General features: G+C 43.7%; 1 protein-coding gene across 4 annotated transcripts in view; it reads right to left on the bottom strand.

Annotated features, from left to right (window-relative positions):
* Window positions 1-18282, bottom strand: part of PTPRN2 (protein tyrosine phosphatase receptor type N2) — a 1957978-nt gene that overhangs the window by 101088 nt on the left and 1838608 nt on the right. For all 4 annotated transcript variants that reach the window (XM_049861881.1, XM_049861880.1, XM_049861883.1 and 1 more), the window contains one exon: window positions 2049-2196. In XM_049861881.1, the coding sequence (XP_049717838.1) occupies window positions 2049-2196 (148 nt within the window). The remainder of the gene's footprint in view (window positions 1-2048; window positions 2197-18282) is intronic.

The raw sequence follows: 18282 nt of genomic DNA, 5'->3' as shown, positions 1-18282 counted from the left end.
GCATGTGTTTCTACTTGCCATTAAGGTGGTTCTGACTCCTGGTGCCCCTGTGCGTGTCAGAGCAGAACTGTGCTCCACAGGGTTTTCACTGGCTGATTTTTCAGAAATAGTGCCAGGCTTTTCTTCTAAGGTGCCTCAGGATGGACTCAAACATCCAATCTTTTGGTTAGCAGGTGAGCATGTTAACTGTTTGCACCAACCAGGGAATATGTGCTTACTGAATCCAAATTTACCCAAAAATCAACCCATTATTCAAGACTTAGTTCAATCTAAATGATCCCTAAATGGTCTGCTCTTTGAGAGCACTGACCATCGCTTGTTCATCTCTGGGTCCCAAAGTCTATCAGGAGTCCCCCCGGCACATGGTGAGCCCTTAACAAATACACGTCAGTTAGTTTATTTGCTGATTTGCTTTTCACCTAATAAAAAACGTATAAATCCTAACAGCTCCGCCTTTTAGGGTTCTTTAGGAAAAACAGGAACCCTTTCACACCTCACAGAAATGGAGGCCCTGCTCTGAAAACTGACTAAACTGTAAGAAAAAATCTATACTGAGAAGTATGGTGTGGGCTTTAGAAAGGTCAGTGATTCCCTAGGTTAGGCTCTAAGGAAAAACCAGCTTAGAGTTTTTACATCTTTTTGACCTGTAAGTGTTGATCAAATTTCTGCTGTTTAAAGGATAGCAGATACGGCTGCTTCTCCTGAGTTGGTTGGCAGGGGCTGCCTTGAGGTGACAACTTGTCAGGACAGGATCCCAGTGCCACCTCTCCGGACGGCACCAGACCAGGGCCCGTGACTGGCTCCAAAGGGCTGAGGCAGGGATGCTGTGACAAAATGCCCACTGTGGCCACAACGGATGTTGATCTTGCAGGCTTTTGTAACGCTGAACTGGAATTTCGTGTGCCTCTGCTGTGCTTTCAGGAATGTAAACTGAGAAAGTACATTTTATTATATTCTAAGTATTCATGAATACATCTCAAGGTTCCAGTAAAACAGTAACTGAGTAATTCTACACACACACACACACACACACCCATGCACATCAGTCATTCATCACTCGGGAAATCAACATTTACTAAGTGTCTACGTCTGGAACTTTGGTCACAAAGATACTGAAAATACCTTTCCTCCTTGTGGGGTAGGTTTACGTGTCAATTAAAGTCAGAACCCTGCATGGAGCCTGATAAGCACACAAGAGGCATATAATTAATATGAGCTGAATGAAATGAACTAGGAGCACCAGGTCCTGGGGAAGAACGTTCTAGGAAGTCACCCCTGACTGCCCACACGGAGCTACCTGGTCCCCGTAAGCCCTGGTGGGCTCTCTACGTGTTGTAAGTACATTCTATGCATCACATGAAAAGGATAACCTAAGACGCTCTCTTTTCTGGATGGTAAGTCGCTTTCAATAACCTATTTTTTTTAATCTTCACTTTCTGGCAATGATACCTAGCTAGACAGTAGGCACCCACAATGTTTGTTGGAATAACTGTAAAGTAAAAAAAACGCTACAATAGCTACTGTCACTTATTTTGTATTTACAATGTGCTAGGCTCTATGCTAGTTACCTCCTCTAATGCTCCGAGCAGTAAGTAATAGTTCAAGGAGGAGAGTGTGATCCCCATTACAGGTGAAGAAACAGCTCAGAGAGACGAAGAAACTTGTCTCAAATCACACAGCTAACAGAACGCAACAGAGTGAATATTCCTCTTGGGTTTAGACGTCTCCCAAACCCAAGGTTCCATGACCATGCCACTGGACCACAGAAGAAGAAACGAATTCTGTGTTGTTGAGGCTGGAGAAGGCTTCACAGAGGTGATGTTTACACTGGTCTTGAAGTAGAAGTACAAGTTTGTGGGTAAAGAAGAGGGTAAAGGAGAAGAGTAGGGAAAGGGCTTTCCAGATTTTGAGAATGGCAGCCATTAAAATAAAGAGAAAAATATGAAGGTGTGGTCTATACCTGTCCATAATCGATCACCTTCCTGCCCCCGCCCAGTGGAAACCTCCTGGAAACAGAAGTGTGCTCCGGCATGGGAGGTGATACGTACATGTCAGCACGGCCAAGCAGCGGTTTTTCTGCACGTTCTCCTCCCGCTGCGCCACCAAGGAACTGTTGGGCTCCGCCTGGTAGGCACAGAGTGCCTCCCACTCTTTCTCCAGGCGATTCTTGTTCTTCAAGTGGTCTTCCATGTAGGACTGAAATGTAAATGACAGAAGTCAGGAAGTGTCACCTGGGGCAACATTAGGTCCCTGTCATGGTCAGGGGACACACAGTTGGCTGAGAGAGGGTGGAGCCCACTTCTCACTTCTGTGTCTAAGCTAGGGAGCTGGGTCCCATCCCAGGCCTACTAAGAGGAACATAAACTAGCCAAGCTTACAAAATACAGCAGATCCTTTAACATATTTGTTTGTTCAAAAGTGTTTATGAAGTGCCTACTATGTGTGAGTATGAAGATGGTACAAGACAATGCAACACTTCTTCTGTGACACGTGAGGTCGCCATGATATGAAGATGGTGCGAGACCAAGCAACACTTCTTCTGTGACACGTGAGGTCACCATGATATGAAGATGGTGCAAGACCAAGCAACACTCCTTCTGTGACACGTGAGGTCGCCATGATATGAAGATGGTACAAGACAATGCAACACTCCTGTGACACATGACGTCACCATGATACAAAGATGGTGCAAGACGGAGCAACACTCCTTCTGTGACACATGAGGTCGCCATCAGTCAGGACCGACTCACCAGCAATTAACAGCAACAAGAACTATGGGTGCTACGCTTGGCATTAAAAACACTTAAATCATGAAGTTGACTCAGGTATTTATCAGCTGACTGGGGAGAAGAGACAGACACACCAGTATGGAAAATAAGCGCCCAACTAAAGAGTGATCAGTGTGTATCCCCTGAAGTCTTCTTAAAACCAAACAACAGTTTATCTTAACTAGTAAAAAATGTCTGCCTTGAGCATTAAGCTCTTTTAAGAACTATCTATATGGATCAAACTGACAAGAGCAACTCGAAGATTAGATAGAAACCTTACCCAAAACCAAAAACCAAACCCACTGCCATCAAGTTGGTTCTGACTCATAGAAACCTTAGCAGGGCATTACACCAAACCCACTGCCATCAAGTTGGTTCTGACTCATAGAAACCGTAAAAAATAAAACCTTAGCAGGGCATTAAACCAAACCCACTGCCATCAAGTCAATTCCAATTCATTTCAACCCTATAGGACAGAGTAGAACTGCCCCATGGGGTTTCTAAGCGGCTGGTCGATTCGAACTGCCGACCTTTTGGTTAACTGCCATTGTGCTTAAACCACTGCGCCACCAAGGAGTTTATGTTAATGGGGGAGGAACAACTCAGAAAAGGAAAGTGCGAGTGGTTGTATAACACGAAGAATGTAATCAAAGTCACTGAACTGTACATGTAGAAACTGTTGAACTGGTGTACGCTTTGCTGTGTATCTTCTCAACAACAACAACATAATTAAATTTAAAAAAAGTCATCAGTGTCGGTGGAAGCAGTCAGGGAGACTTGTTGAAGAGAGTGCTCGGACCTCACTTTGATGAGAGAACTGCCCAGAACGGAAGGGGTGCCCACGCTGCAGAGCATGGGGAGAGCAGGAAAAGGGAGCTGAGGCTCCTGAGGATGCTCCCAATGTCTGCTGAGAGGCGTGCGAGCCGGGGCCTGTAGCCTGCATCTGTGTGTGCACACATACATGGCAACACGGCTGTCTCTACCTATCTATATCAAAGAAGGAATAAATACAAGTTATTGTTACACAGGAGGAAACCCTGGTGGCGTAGTGGTTAAGTGCTACAGCTGCTAACCAAGAGGCTGGCAGCTTGAATCCGCCAGGTGCTCCTTGGAAACTCCATGGGGCAGCTCTACTCTGTCGTATAGCGTCACTATGAGTCAGAATCCACTCGACGGCAATGGGTTTTTGGTTACACAGGAAGGAAACAGAAGCTACAGGTAGGTTAAACTATCAATAAACCGCTATCAAGGAAAGCATCCCAGGGAATAATGTTTTGCATGAAAAAACTTATTTTTCTTTGCCTTTATAAGTTCTAGTTACTAGTAGATACTATGTTGCAGTAATTCCTTGAAACTATTTCACTGAAAAAAATATAAAATATACTGTTCGAAAGCTAAAAAAAACAAACAAACAAACATTTTTTTAATCAAAATCATGTCATCTGGTTAACTCAGAAAGTGAGACAGAAATGGAAACGGAGGCCTGAGAGATTCTGATGTCAGCATCTTCCTCTTTCCTAATGGCCGGGGTTCAGTTTGTTACCGTTTCCAAATACAGGACCTATTATTTAATGGAGATGTATCATTTCCTCAAATATATGCTAAAAAGTGCACAGTGAAAACGGGAAAAGCACCTCCAGCCCTAAAACATGCGACAGCACAGATATCAGGTAGCTGTTGGGGAACACGTTTCCACTCCGATGAAAACAAGTCACCATAAATTTTAATTATAATGTCAGAAGTTCAGACCAATCTCTTGGTCAGGCTTTCCATCATTCTCATTTCTGTGTGCACAGAAGTCATTTTTTTCTTATAATCAGTACATTTTTCTGAATTGAGTGGACATGATAGATTTAAGATACTTACTGCTCTGATTTGTGCAAAACGTTAAGCAGCTTGTAGCATTAAAAGAAAAAAAAAGAACCAAATATTTTGACCCTTGGCTGCTCCTATCTTAATTTTTCTAGGCACTTGCCTGACAGCAGTGATTAACAGGAGACGTGGAAGAGGAAACAAAGACCTCTGAACATTTTGCCTTCCACAAAGACAGCCATGCCTACCAGCACAACCCACTTTTCCTTATTGATCTGTTCAACAGAGAAGCAGCCCTGACTTTAAGAAAAAGCATTTCAAAGGACCAAGCCCATCTGAGTTATTACGCCCAAAGGAAATAATGGTCTCTTCCTGTAAAATTTGTTTGCGGGTTTTCAAACATGTCTACACAACAAAATGAAACACACACACACTCACACTCAGAGTCTCTGGCACACACACACACTCATACATACTATCTCACACACTCATATGCACGCATTCTCACAGATGTACTCTCACACTCACACACTCATGCATACACTCACACACTCATGTGCACACACGTACTATCTCACACACTCACACACACTCTCACACTCAGTCCGTCACACACTCTCATTCTCATGCGCACACACTCCCACACATGCACACTCTCACACATGTACTCACACTATCTCACACACCCTCACACACACACTCAGAGTCTGTCAGACATGAATGCTCACTATATCACATACAAACTCGCACACGCACACTCACATGTACTATCTCACAGTCCGTCACACACACTGTCTCACACACACTCTCATACACTTTCTCTCACACTCTCACAAACGATCTCACACACACACCCACACTCTCACACACACTCACACAAACTCTCATTCTCTCACACACTCACATGTACTTTCTCACACACACTCTCACATATACCCTCACTCACACACACAGTCTCCGTCACACATGCACTCTCACACATACTCTCACACTCTCACACACACATACTATCACACACATTCTCACACACACACGTACTCTCACATTCTCACACTCACACACATGTACTATCTCACACACACAGTGTCACACATGCACTCACACATAGAATCTCACACACACATGTACTCTCGCACTCAGTATCTCACACACACACTCGCATGTACTATCTCACACACACAGTGTCACACATGCACTCACACATACACATACTCTCACACTCTCACACACACACCCACACTCACCCACACTCACATACTATCTCACACACAAACTCTCATTCTCACACACACGTACTTTCTCACACACGCTCTCACATATACACTCACACACTCAGTCTCCGTCACACATGCACTCTCACACATACTATCTCACACACATACTCACACACATGTACTATCACACACATATCCTCACACACAAGTACTATCTCACACACACATACTATCTCCACACAGTCTGTTGCACACGCACTCTCACATACTATCACACACGTACTCTCACACACTCACATGTACTATCTCACACACACATACACTCACACAGTGTCACACATACACGTACTCTCACACTCTCACTATCACACACATGTACTCACACTCACACATACACTCATTCTCACACACAATCTCAGTCTGTCACACATGTGCTTTCTCACACACTATCACACACACACTCTCACATGCACACACAGTACTCACACACACTCTCACACTCTCACTATCACACACATGTACTTACATTCACACATACACTCATTCTCACACACAATCTCACAGTCTGTCACACATGCGCTTTCTCACACACTATCACACACACTCTCACATGCACACACGGTACTCACACACACTCTCACACTCTCACTATCACACACATGTACTTACATTCACACATACACTCATTCTCACACACAATCTCACAGTCTGTCACACATGCGCTTTCTCACACACTATCACACACTCACTCTCAAATGCACACACAGTACTCACACACACTCTCACACTCATACTATCTCACACACAACACTCACACACACACTCACATGCGCACACACACTCTCCGCCCACACACTCCACACAATAGGATCCTTATTTCAAAGCGCTTCACGCTACAGTTTCTATCCAAGTGTTGATAAACTTTTCATGGTTCCACTCCTAACTCCTTCACCAGCCCCCATCTGCTCCTCACTGACACCACCCTCAGGCTAGTCAAAGGTCACTGGACCTTTCTGGAGCTTTGCTTCCCCCCTCGGCTGCTCTTTGGCATTTCTTTGCTTATTAGTACCTATCCATGGGGCAGACTAAGAAAGAAAAAAGGAAGGGAAAGGACCTGCTGCCTCAAACACTCCAGGGGTACCCCAGACTCCTGCAACTGGACAAAGGAAGGGAAACTCCAGTCACACAATTGTGCTGGGAAGGAGCTGCCTCCTGAAAGTAGAGTCAACCTTAATGACGTAAAATGAAGTAAAGCTTTTGGTACCTTCATTTACTGGTGTGGCATGACTCAAAATAAGAAGAAACAGCTGCAAACATCCATTAATAATCAGAACCTGGAATGTATGAAGTATGAATCTAGGAAAATTGGAAATCATCAAAAATGAAATGGAATGCATAAACATCAATATCCTAGGCATCAGTGAGCTGAAATGGACTGGTATTGGCCATTTTGAATGGGACAATCATATAGTCTACTATGCTGGGAATGACAACTCAAAGAGGAATGGTGTTGCATTCATCGTCAAAAAGAACGTTTCAAGATCTATCCTGAAGTACAACACTGTCAGTGATAGGATAATATCCATACGCCTACAAGGAAGACCAGTTAATATGACTATTCAAATTTATGCACCAACCACTAAGGCCAAAGATGAAGAAATAGGAGATTTTTATCAGCTGCTGCAGTCTGAAATTGATCGAACATACAATCAAGATGCATTGATAATTACTGGTGACTGGAATGCTGAAGTTGGAAACAAAGAAGGATCAGTAGTTGGAAAATATGGCCTTGGTGATAGAAACAATGCCAGAGATTGAATGATGGAATTTTGCAAGACCAACGACTTCTTCATTGGATCTCACCAGATGGAACACACAGGAATCAAATTGACTACATCTGTGGAAAGAAATGATGGAAAAGCTCAATATCACCAGTCAGACCAAGGCCAAGGGCCAACTGTGGAACAGACCATCAATTGCTCATATGCAAGTTCAAGGTCAAACTGAAGAAAATCAGAGCAAGTCCATGAGAGCCAAAATATGACCTTGAGCATATCTCACCTGAATTTAGAGACCATCTCAATAATAGATTTGACGCTTTGAACACTAGTGACCAAAGACCAGAAGAGTTGAGGAATGACATCAAGGACATCATACATGAAGAAAGCAAGAGGTCACTGAAAAGACAGGAGAGAAAGAAAAGACCAAGAGGGATGTTAAAGGAGACTCATAAACTTGCTCGTGAACATCAAGCAGCTAAAGCAAAAGGAAGAAATGATGATGTAAAAGAACTGAACAGAAAACTTCAAAGGCGGGCTTAAGAAGACAAAGTAAAGTATTCTAATGACATGTGCAAAGACCTGGAGATAGAAAGCCAAAAGGGAAGAACACGCTCGGTGTTTCTCAAACTGAAAGAACTGAAGAAAAAATTCAAGGCTCAAGTTGCAACAGTGAATGATTCCATGGGGAAAATATTACACGACGCAGGAAGCATCAAAAGAAGATGGAAGGAATACACAGAGTCATTATACCAAAAAGAATTAGTCAATGTTCAACCATTTCAAGAGGTGGCATATGATCAGGAACCGATGGTACTGAAGGAAGAAGTCGCATTGGCGAAAAAACAAAACTCCAGGAATTGACAGAATATCAATTGAGATGTTTCAACAAATGGATGCAGCGCTGGAGGTAATCACTCGTCTATGCCAAGAAATATGGGAGGCAGCTTCCTGGCCAACTGACTGGAAGAGATCCATATTTATGCCTATTCCCAAGAAAGGTGATCCAACCGAATGTGGGAATTATAGAACAATATCATTAAGATCACATGCAAACAAAATTTTGCTGAAGATCATTCAAAAATGGCTGCAGCAGTATATCGACAGGGAGCTGCCAGAAATTCAGGTTGGTTTCAGAAGAGGACATGGAACCAGAGATATCATTGCTGATGTCAAATGGATCCTGGCTGAAAGCAGAGGATACCAGAAGGATGTTCACGTGTGTTTTATTGATTATGCAAAGCATTCGACTGTGTGGATCATAAGAAATTATGGATAACATTGCAGAGAATGGGAATTCCAGAACTCCTAATTGTGCTCATGCGGAACCTTTAAGTAGATCAAGAGGCGGTTATTCGGACAGAACAAGGGGATACTGATTGGTTTACAGTCAGGAAAGGTGTGCGTCAGGGTTGTATTCTATCACCATACCTATTCAATTTGTATGCTGAGCAAATAATCCGAGAAGGTGGACTATGTGAAGAAGAACGGGGCATCAGGATTGGAGGAAGGCTCATTAACAACCTGTGTTACGCAGATGACACAACATGGCTTGCTGAAAGTGAAGAGGACTTGAAGCACTTACTAACGAAGAGACCAAAGACCACAGCCTTCGGTATGGATTACACCTCAACATAAAGGAAACAAAAATCCTCACAACTGGACCAATGAGCAACATCATGATAAACAGAGAAAAGACCGAAGTTGTCAAGGATTACATTTTACTTGGATCCACAACCAATACCCATGGGAGCATCAGTCGAGAAATCAAAAGGCACATTCCATTGGGCAAATTTGCTTCAAAGGACCTCTTTAAAGTGTTAAAAAGCAAAGACATCACCTTGAAGACTAAGGTGCACTTGACCCAAGCCATGGTATTTTCAATCGCATCATATGCATGTGAAAGCTGGACAATGAATAAGAAGACCGAAGAAGAGTTGACGCCTTTCAATTGTGGTGTTGGCGAAGAATATTGAATATACCATGGACTGCCAAAAGAACGAACAAATCTGTCTTACAAGAAGTATGGCCATAATGCTCCTTAGAGGCAAGGATGGCGAGACTGCGTCTTACATACTTTGGGCATGTTGTCAGGAAGGATCAGTCCCTGGAGAAGGACATCATGCTTGGCAGAGTACAGGGTTAGCGGAAAAGAGGAAGACCCTCAACGAGGTAGCTGCAACAATGAGCTCAAGCATAACAATGATTGTAAGGATGGCTCAGGATCTGGCAGTGTTTCGATCTGCTGCGCATAGGGTCACTATGGGTTGGAACCGACCCGCCGGCACCTAACAACAACCCTGAAGTTTGACTGTTCAAACTCACTCGTTGGCACAGAGGAAGAAAGGCCTGTTGACTGCTTCTGGAGCAGAAGTACTCTGTAATACATGGGATTGTCATAAGTTGGAATCAACTCTAGGACAGCGGATTTGGTTTTTATTTAAGGATTTTGGTCTGATTCCTAGCGAGCATTTGATACACACATGTTGAATCAGTGGACATGCTGTGAGCTCTGTGGTCAGGCTGTGAAGGAGATGCAAATCTCATTCTACCTGGGGCAGTGTGGTCCCAGGTCTGTGTGCGGACTCGGGGGGTGGGGGGAGGCAGGGCACAGAGTAACAAGCTACGGGCTCACCTGTTACCGGCTGGGACTTGAAGCAAGGACTCTAATTCTCACACATCCTCCACGGCCCCTGGTAGAGCCACCAGCTTACCCAGCAGATCCATTTGGGCACAAAGGGCTAAGAAGCTGCAGTCACAACTGTCTTATCCGTGGAAGTAAGACTTTTTTTTAATAACACACCCTGAATCTCAGACCCATAGTCACCTTAGTAACAGAAACATCAGAGTTGCTCTAAACTTACTGAGTCAAAGAAAATGAATTCCGTTTCCTCTCTCCCTTGTGGGTCCCTGAGCATCACCAGCTCTACCCACACAGACCTGGGGATTAGTCTGCAGTTGGAAAAATTCACTCTAGTGTAAATTTCTCACGTTATGAAATTAGACAGAACTGAAATGGCTTGACCTAAGAAACTACAAACTGCTTTCTTTTGAGACAGTCATTATAGAATACCAAATACATATTTTTACACCAAAGCTATCCTAATAAGGAAAATGTTTTTGCATAATATTTAAGTTTTGTGAAAATAACCAAACAACGGTTGCCCTTAAGTCAACTCCAGCTCATGGTTACCCCGTGTGTGTCAGAGTAGAACTGTGCTCTGTAGGATTCAGCTCATGGTAACCCTGTGTGTGTGTCAGAGCAGAACCGTGCTCCACAGGGTTCAGCTCATGGTGACCCCATGTGTGTCAGAGCAGAACCGTGCTCCGTAGGGTTCAGCTCATGGTGACCCCGTGTGTGTCAAAGCAGAACCGTGCTCCGCAGGGTTCAGCTCATGGTGACCCCCTGTGTGTCAGAGAAGAACCGTGCTCCGTAGGGTTCAGCTCATGGTAACCCCGTGTGTGTCAGAGTAGAACCGTGCTCCGTAGGGTCCAGCTCATGGTGACCCCGTGTGTGTCAGAGCAGAACTGCGCTCCGCAGGGTTCAGCTCATGGTGACCCCGTGTGTGTCTGAGTAGAACTGTGCTCCGCAGAATTCAGCTCATGGTGGCCCCGTGTGTGTCAGAGCAGAACCGTGCTCCGCAGGGTCCAGCTCATGGTGACCCCGTGTGTGTCAGAGCAGAACCGTGCCCCGCAGGGTCCAGCTCATGGTGACCCCGTGTGTGTCAGAGCAGAACCGTGCCCCGCAGGGTCCAGCTCATGGTGACCCCGTGTGTGTCAGAGCAGAACCGTGCCCCGCAGGGTCCAGCTCATGGTGACCCCGTGTGTGTCAGAGCAGAACCGTGCCCCGCAGGGTCCAGCTCATGGTGACCCCGTGTGTGTCAGAGCAGAACCGTGCTCCGCAGGGTCCAGCTCATGGTGACCCCGTGTGTGTCAGAGCAGAACCGTGCTCCGCAGGGTCCAGCTCACGGTGACCCCGTGTGTGTCAGAGCAGAACTGTGCTCCGCAGGGTTTCAGTGGCTGATGTTTCCAAAGCAGATTGTCAGGTCTTTCTTCCTAGGCACCTCTGGGTGGATTCGAACGGCCAACCTTTTGGTTAAAGCGCTTAACCATTTCTGCCAGACAGGGGCTCCTTCATACTTGCTGGCTTATCTAGCCTTAAATATAGTGTGTGTCTGGGCACTGGAAGGTGGGAGTAATACTGGCTAATGTGTATAGTTTCATATGTTTTTATGGCTATTTTTCTCAAGATTTGTTAATATACGTTCTGATAAACACAAATAAAAGCACTCCTGGCAAAACGATTTTTGGCTCTACTCTTTGGAAAATGCTTTTCACAAAATCCATCATGAACCAATGAGCTTCTTTCAATAAAACATGACTGATTCGAAAATGATGAACCTTGACAGGTTTACTCTAATCCCAGATACCAGGGCATTGGCTATTACCTTAATTCCTATAAACCAAGCTGTTCAAATCTTCACGTTTGTCTCAGCTACAGGATGTGACTGCATGCTGCAAGCTCACTGGCATTTCTAAATTTATTGCAAGAAACACAAACTGGGACTGTAATGAGCAAAGACCAGGTTAGCTTGTCTGGCAGAGGGGGGAGAGAAGTAGACATTGACATTATTTCTTTCACTGAGAAGTAATCTGGGGATACCCTTTATTGTATGAAAATTGAGATAAATTTTTCATTCCCAGGGCACGTACTGTTCTAGCAGGCGTGAGCTTGTCCTGTTCCACTGGCTTCATTTTGATCTGTTCTGTATTTTTCTATTAATATTTTTATGAAATACAGTTTATTATATTAAACTGATTTAACTTCCCCCATCCACATTTTAATAGTCTTTCCTCTTTTCATGGTTTGTGGGTTAAGATAACTTACATGTGGAACACAAGAGGGTATCTTTCCATGTCCTCTGTGTAGAATCTAGGCCTTGGTGATGATGTAACACACTGTAAGCCATAAACACACAATAATCTAATAGTGCAGGGTCCCTTCTCTCCAAGGATGTGAGAAATGTGAACTAGAAGAGTTACAGGCAATCCAACTTCGACACAGTTACCTTCTGGAATAAAGGGGCAAATGTTAACATGCAGTTTAAAAACACTCAAGTTCTGTTCTTATAATGGGCACTTTGCTTCAGGTGTTTCAAAAATCTACATTTAAATGCTTTTGTTTTATGTGCGTATGTGATGTTGTGGTGGTGATGGTCTGAGAGCCTACTTTCCTTAAAAAAAAAACCAAAATAAAACTAACTTTCTTTTATTACATAAACAACACACATGGAAAAGAACAGAAAATGAAGATCCAAAAATCCAAGCCAAACCTGTTGCCATGGAGTCGATTCCGACACATAGCAACCCTACAGGACAGAGGAGAACTGCCCCATAGGGTTTCCAGGGAGTGGCTGGTGGATTTGAACTGCCGACCTCGAGGTTAGCAGCCGAGCCCTTAACCACTGTGCAACCAGGGCCCCAAAAATGAAGATGAAAATAAAAGTAGCTGATAATCGCACTGCCCGAAGTTACCACGGAAGCCTCATAAGCCCTACCACTCTTAGTGTACTTCTCCTTTTCAGTGCTGACTGTCAGCCCTTTAGCTCTGGACATTAACAATATTTTAGGAAAAAATTTTTTTTAAGTTTAAAAGATCTTGAGATAAGGCTTCCATCTTACATATGGGGAAATCAAGGCATCGGCACAGAAAAGTAAAACAATTTGCCCAAAAGCACACAGCAGCCAAGCCAAAGTTCGGTGAGTCTGATGCTGACATACCGACCACCAGCCCAACGTGATCTTCTTTCCTACAACTCCCTCCCCTGCACCAAACACTTAGGATTTCTAAAAATACATCTCCATGGCATTAATCACATTGCATTTTGTGCTGTCGCTGCTGGCTTCATGCCCATCTTCCTCCCATGAGGCTAATTCTTCCGAGGACAGGGCCTGGGTTCCATTCAGCTCTGTTGCCTTTACGTCATGCAGCACATGTGGTCAGCACACAGTATCTGTGGAGGGACTGCTTGTGACCTGGAAATTTCCATACGCAATTTGTATTGCAGGTAAAAGTTTGTATCGGTGACAGGCATCCAAAAAATTTCTTTGAATATTCTGAAACTTGGAAGAACTGCCCAGCAAAGCAACATAAGGAACTTGGGGTGCTTCATGATGTATTTCCTCACTGTCTTCTCCCTTTCTGGGTTATCTAAACACACCTTACAATCCACGCCAGATGGGTGAGGTCCATTTTAGTGCTCCCACGACAACCCCAATTTCACGGTGATCTTAGAAACTCAGGGTTTGCTGCAAAGCTCCTCTCGGCAGTCTTCTACTTCTTCACGTCCTGTCCTTCACAGTCCAGACCAAGTGCTCTGTCTCTTCGGAAGCTTTCTCAGTCCGCTCCGGCCCATTCTGTAAACTCTTAAGCACTCAATAAACCTTGTCCTTTGGGACCAGAATCTGAGCTGCCTCTAGTGTAACTGGAGCTGAGCATTTCTACAACCTGACTCCTAAACAGAGAGTGAGTGCCTGCTGGTTCGGGGCCCTGTCTCAGACCAACATGCACCCCTTAGCACAGCTCCTTGTCCCTGGGCTCTACCAGCAAGTGGCTCTGAACTGGTGTTTTAAGGAGGAAGTTCTGGGATATGCAGAGTGAAGTGCTGGTTTATTAGTATCGGATGGGCATTGGGGGCAGTGGTGGCTCAGAGACAGAAGTTTCACCTTCCAGGCAGGAGACGTGGGTTTGACTCCCATCTGTCAGGGAGGCTTGCGTATTGTTACGATGCTGAACAGGTTTCCGCAGAACTTCCAGACCAAGATGGACCTGGAAGAAAGGCCTGGCCAGCTGCTTCTAAAAATCAGCCACTGAAAACCCTGTGGAGCACAGCTCTACTCTGTGACACACACAGGCTGGGCAGGAGTCAGAGGTGACTCAATGACACCTGGAAAGTTGTCACTGCATCTTGTTTGAGCTTTTTTACCCTTTATGAATGACATCATCCGCTTTTATAAAACCGATTTTAAAAAGAGACATTAATTCAATCTAAGGTTTTCCTCTTTAATTTTCCTTTTGTTCTGACTCCATCTTTCTAGAACCCCATCTCCACATCTCCTTTTCCAGCACCTAAGACTCAGCCAGCCACAGTGGGGACATCAGTTCTGGGTTACGTGTACTTTGTGCCACCAGATGACCTCTGCAGGGAACCATTTCAGGGTGTCAGACAAACCAAGGGGCTTCCACATTTAATGCAGTCATGTCACACAGAATCCTGAATCTTGTATAAAGAAAGCATTGTTGCTTTATGAGAGAAATGTATAAAACCTGTAGCCAAGTCAATGCTGACTCATGGTTACTCCATGTGTTTCAGAGTAAAACTGTGCTGTATAGGGTTTTCAATGGCTGATTTTTCAGGAAATAGATTACCAGGCCTTTCTTCTGTGGTTCCTCTGGGTGAACTCGAACCTCCAACCTTTTGTTTAGAGCACTTAATCGTTTGTGTCACCCAGGGACTCCACAGAAATGTATTGCATAAATATTTTCTGAGCTGTTTTCTTGTCAAGTTGTCAACACTTTGAGATCAAGAAAGTGATTTCTAGTAATATGGAGAACTCGGGATTCTCTGGACACATAATAAAGCTATGTTAATAATCACAAGAGTACTTTGTATCTCGGGAGATCAATTTTATCTATCATCACAAAAGATTTGTGAACGCCTAAAGGAGCTTGTTGACTAGGAAGGCAACTCTAATGAAACAGAGAAGGCAGTGGACTTGGTTTTGAAAGGCTACTTTAAAAGGTAATAAACAAAAAGGTTTTGGTCCCGCAGGCCAGCTACTTTTCAGCTATGTGCCTCTGGCCAAACCATCTAATCTCACTGACCCTTCATTTACTCACACAGGAAAGGAGGATCAGAGTAATATGTATTTCTCAAGGTGGTTTTGAGGGCTGACTGAGTTAATATACTTTATAAACTATAAAGTATATACAAAGGGAAGGGATGACAGTGATGGTCCAAACCCCACTGCTAATTATTCCAAGTCAAAGCGACCCTACAGTACAGAGTAGAACTGCCTGCCCCATAGGGTTTCCAAGGCTGTAATCTTGATGCAGGCAGACTGCCACGTCTTTCTCCCTCAGGGCAGCTAGTGGCTTTGAACCACTGACCACTTGATTAGCAGCCGAGTGCTTAACCACTGCACCACCAGGGCTCCTTACAATGGTAGGAAGAAGGAGCTGGGTAATCTCTTAAATTCTCTCCCAGTTCTAATATTCTGTGATTCTACTGCAGTTCTTTTTTAATGAGCCTTACACATTAAGTCTCCACAAACACCAGAAAGTGACTGCAGCTTACATGGAGAATTAAAGGAATGACTGTAGTAACATCACTACTATGGACGTAAGGTTACTCCAAGTACGCGTAGTAAGACCACCACTAATACTATTAAGGAGATAAGTAACTTTAGCAACATCGTTAAGTTTACTGTTCATAGTTTCAATGTTTTATCCTATTTAGGAGGAATACTAGTATTTTTAATAAACTCATAATTTTCTCATTGTTTATATAGAAGTGAAGTTGACAGATCTTTAAGCTGAAGTTAGCATGTCACTTTACTATGGTATCAGGGATGGTTCGAGAACACATCTTCACTCCTATTTGTTGTTTTCTGTTTATTACTTCTTTAGGAGGGAGGTATTCATGACCAATCTTGAGAAATTACTGAGCAACGCATGTTTAAGAAACAATGTGACACTAATTGCTAACTAATACAGACGACTTCCACTGTGGGAAAAGCACTGCTAATACTCTTTGACGCTTCTGATTTGGGACTCAAAGATCACAGTCTTCAATTACGTCCTAAGAATGTTTTATGAGCACGATTTTACTCAAGTCAACATCAAAGATCAGTTTCTAGGATTACTAAGGAAATGGTTTCATGTACTGAAATGTATTTCACTATATGCAACAAGCCAGTGTCTAGTACAAATAGGGCATTTAACAACGATTGTTCACAAGGAAGGCAAATGGCAGCTAGGACGTTCCTGGCCTTCCTTAGTCTACCTCTGATGCCTGTAGGTAGTGTTGATGCCCCTTCCCTTAGTGCTGTGACAATGGGTTTTGTAACCTGTAAAAGGATTATTTCAATCCAATCAGCAGTTGCTGGGATCCCACGTGTCAGACAAGCCCTTGCTCATCCTCGTTCGTCCAGATCTCGGTTGCTGGTCAGCGAGACACAGATGGAAAGGTTTACACTTAAACCCTGATGTGGATGAACGCGGCTTCAGCTCCATTAAATGTCACAGAAACTAGGTTAGCTGAACATCTTTCAGCACTAAGAAATATTCACAAAGGAATCGAAAGCAGGAACGCAGATACCTGTACACCACAGCTCCTTACAGCACTACTCGCAATAACCAAAGGTGGAAACAACCTAAATGTCCGCCAAGAGATAAACGGATGAACAAAATGTGGTCTATCCACACAATGGAGCATTATTCTGCCATGAAGGGAAATGAAGTCCCGACACACACTACGACCCGACACAGATCAACCTTGAAAACGTTATGCTGAGTGAAATAAATTAGACACAAAAGGACAAATATTGTATGAATCCACTTATATGAAATATTGAAGATAGGCAAATGCATAGAGAACAAAGTCTGTTGGTGACGACCAAGGGAGCCAGGAAGAAAGGCTGATCACTGTTCGGGGGACACTATGCTTCTGTTAAGGGAACCCTGGTGGCGTAGTGGTTGAGAGCTAAGACTTCTAACCAAAGGTTGGCAGTTTGAATCCACCAGGAGCTCCTTGGAAACTCTTATGGGGCAGTTCTACCCTGTGCTATAGGGTCGCTATGAGTCAGAATCGGCTCGACGGCACTGGGTTTGGTTTTTTGGTTATGCTTCTGTTAAGGGTGACGGGAAAATGTGCAAGTGGGTAACGGTAATGGTTGAGCAACACAATGAACATAACCAATGGACTGAATTGTACGCGTGATGAATGTTGATGCAGCAAGTGATCTGTTCCATATATATTCCCCACAAATGAGAAACAAAAGGACAAAAAACAAATGAGATGGGATAACGGGCGGTACAAGAGGGTTTATTATTATTATTAAAGAGAGCAATCAACTCATCAACTCCTAGAAGGTAATGCTACAACTCCTAAGGGTGGTTGAACCTTTAAAAATGAGCAAAACCGGGTCATGTCACTCAAGATACACTGAAACTACTAATTTTAATATAAACCAACATCTTCATAGATCTCTGAAGACTCCCACTGTTTCGCAATGAGACAGACAGGAACTTTATCAACGAAGCTTTCTTCTTACAGTGACACTGCCAGAAAGAGACTTCTGCCCACTGTCCCAGTGCCGTCGAGTCGATTCTGACTCATAGCGACCCTATATCTGCCCACTGTAGAGGAGATGTATCAGAGAAAGTTAGTTTTTAGAGGGCTAGATACAATTACTATAAGGAAAGTCCTATTTTCTATTCCATCCTTTACATTAATGCCAATTACAGCACAATGCCCTTCAATTTACCAGTGTTGCAATCAAACCTTTTGTTAAGGTGAAGAATACAATCCATTTAAATTTTTCTTCCTCATGAGATTATCATAAGGTTTTGTGTTTTAAAATCAGGTGGAATTAGACTAATGCTTTTAAAAGCAGGAAGTAAGTTGCTTTTGTTGCCATTTGGGGAAA

This window comes from Elephas maximus, chromosome 20 (assembly GCF_024166365.1).
Source record: "Elephas maximus indicus isolate mEleMax1 chromosome 20, mEleMax1 primary haplotype, whole genome shotgun sequence".
Lineage (NCBI taxonomy): Eukaryota > Metazoa > Chordata > Mammalia > Proboscidea > Elephantidae > Elephas > Elephas maximus.
The sequence above is the reverse complement of the archived record's forward strand: the minus strand, read 5'-3'. Positions and strand labels throughout refer to the sequence as shown.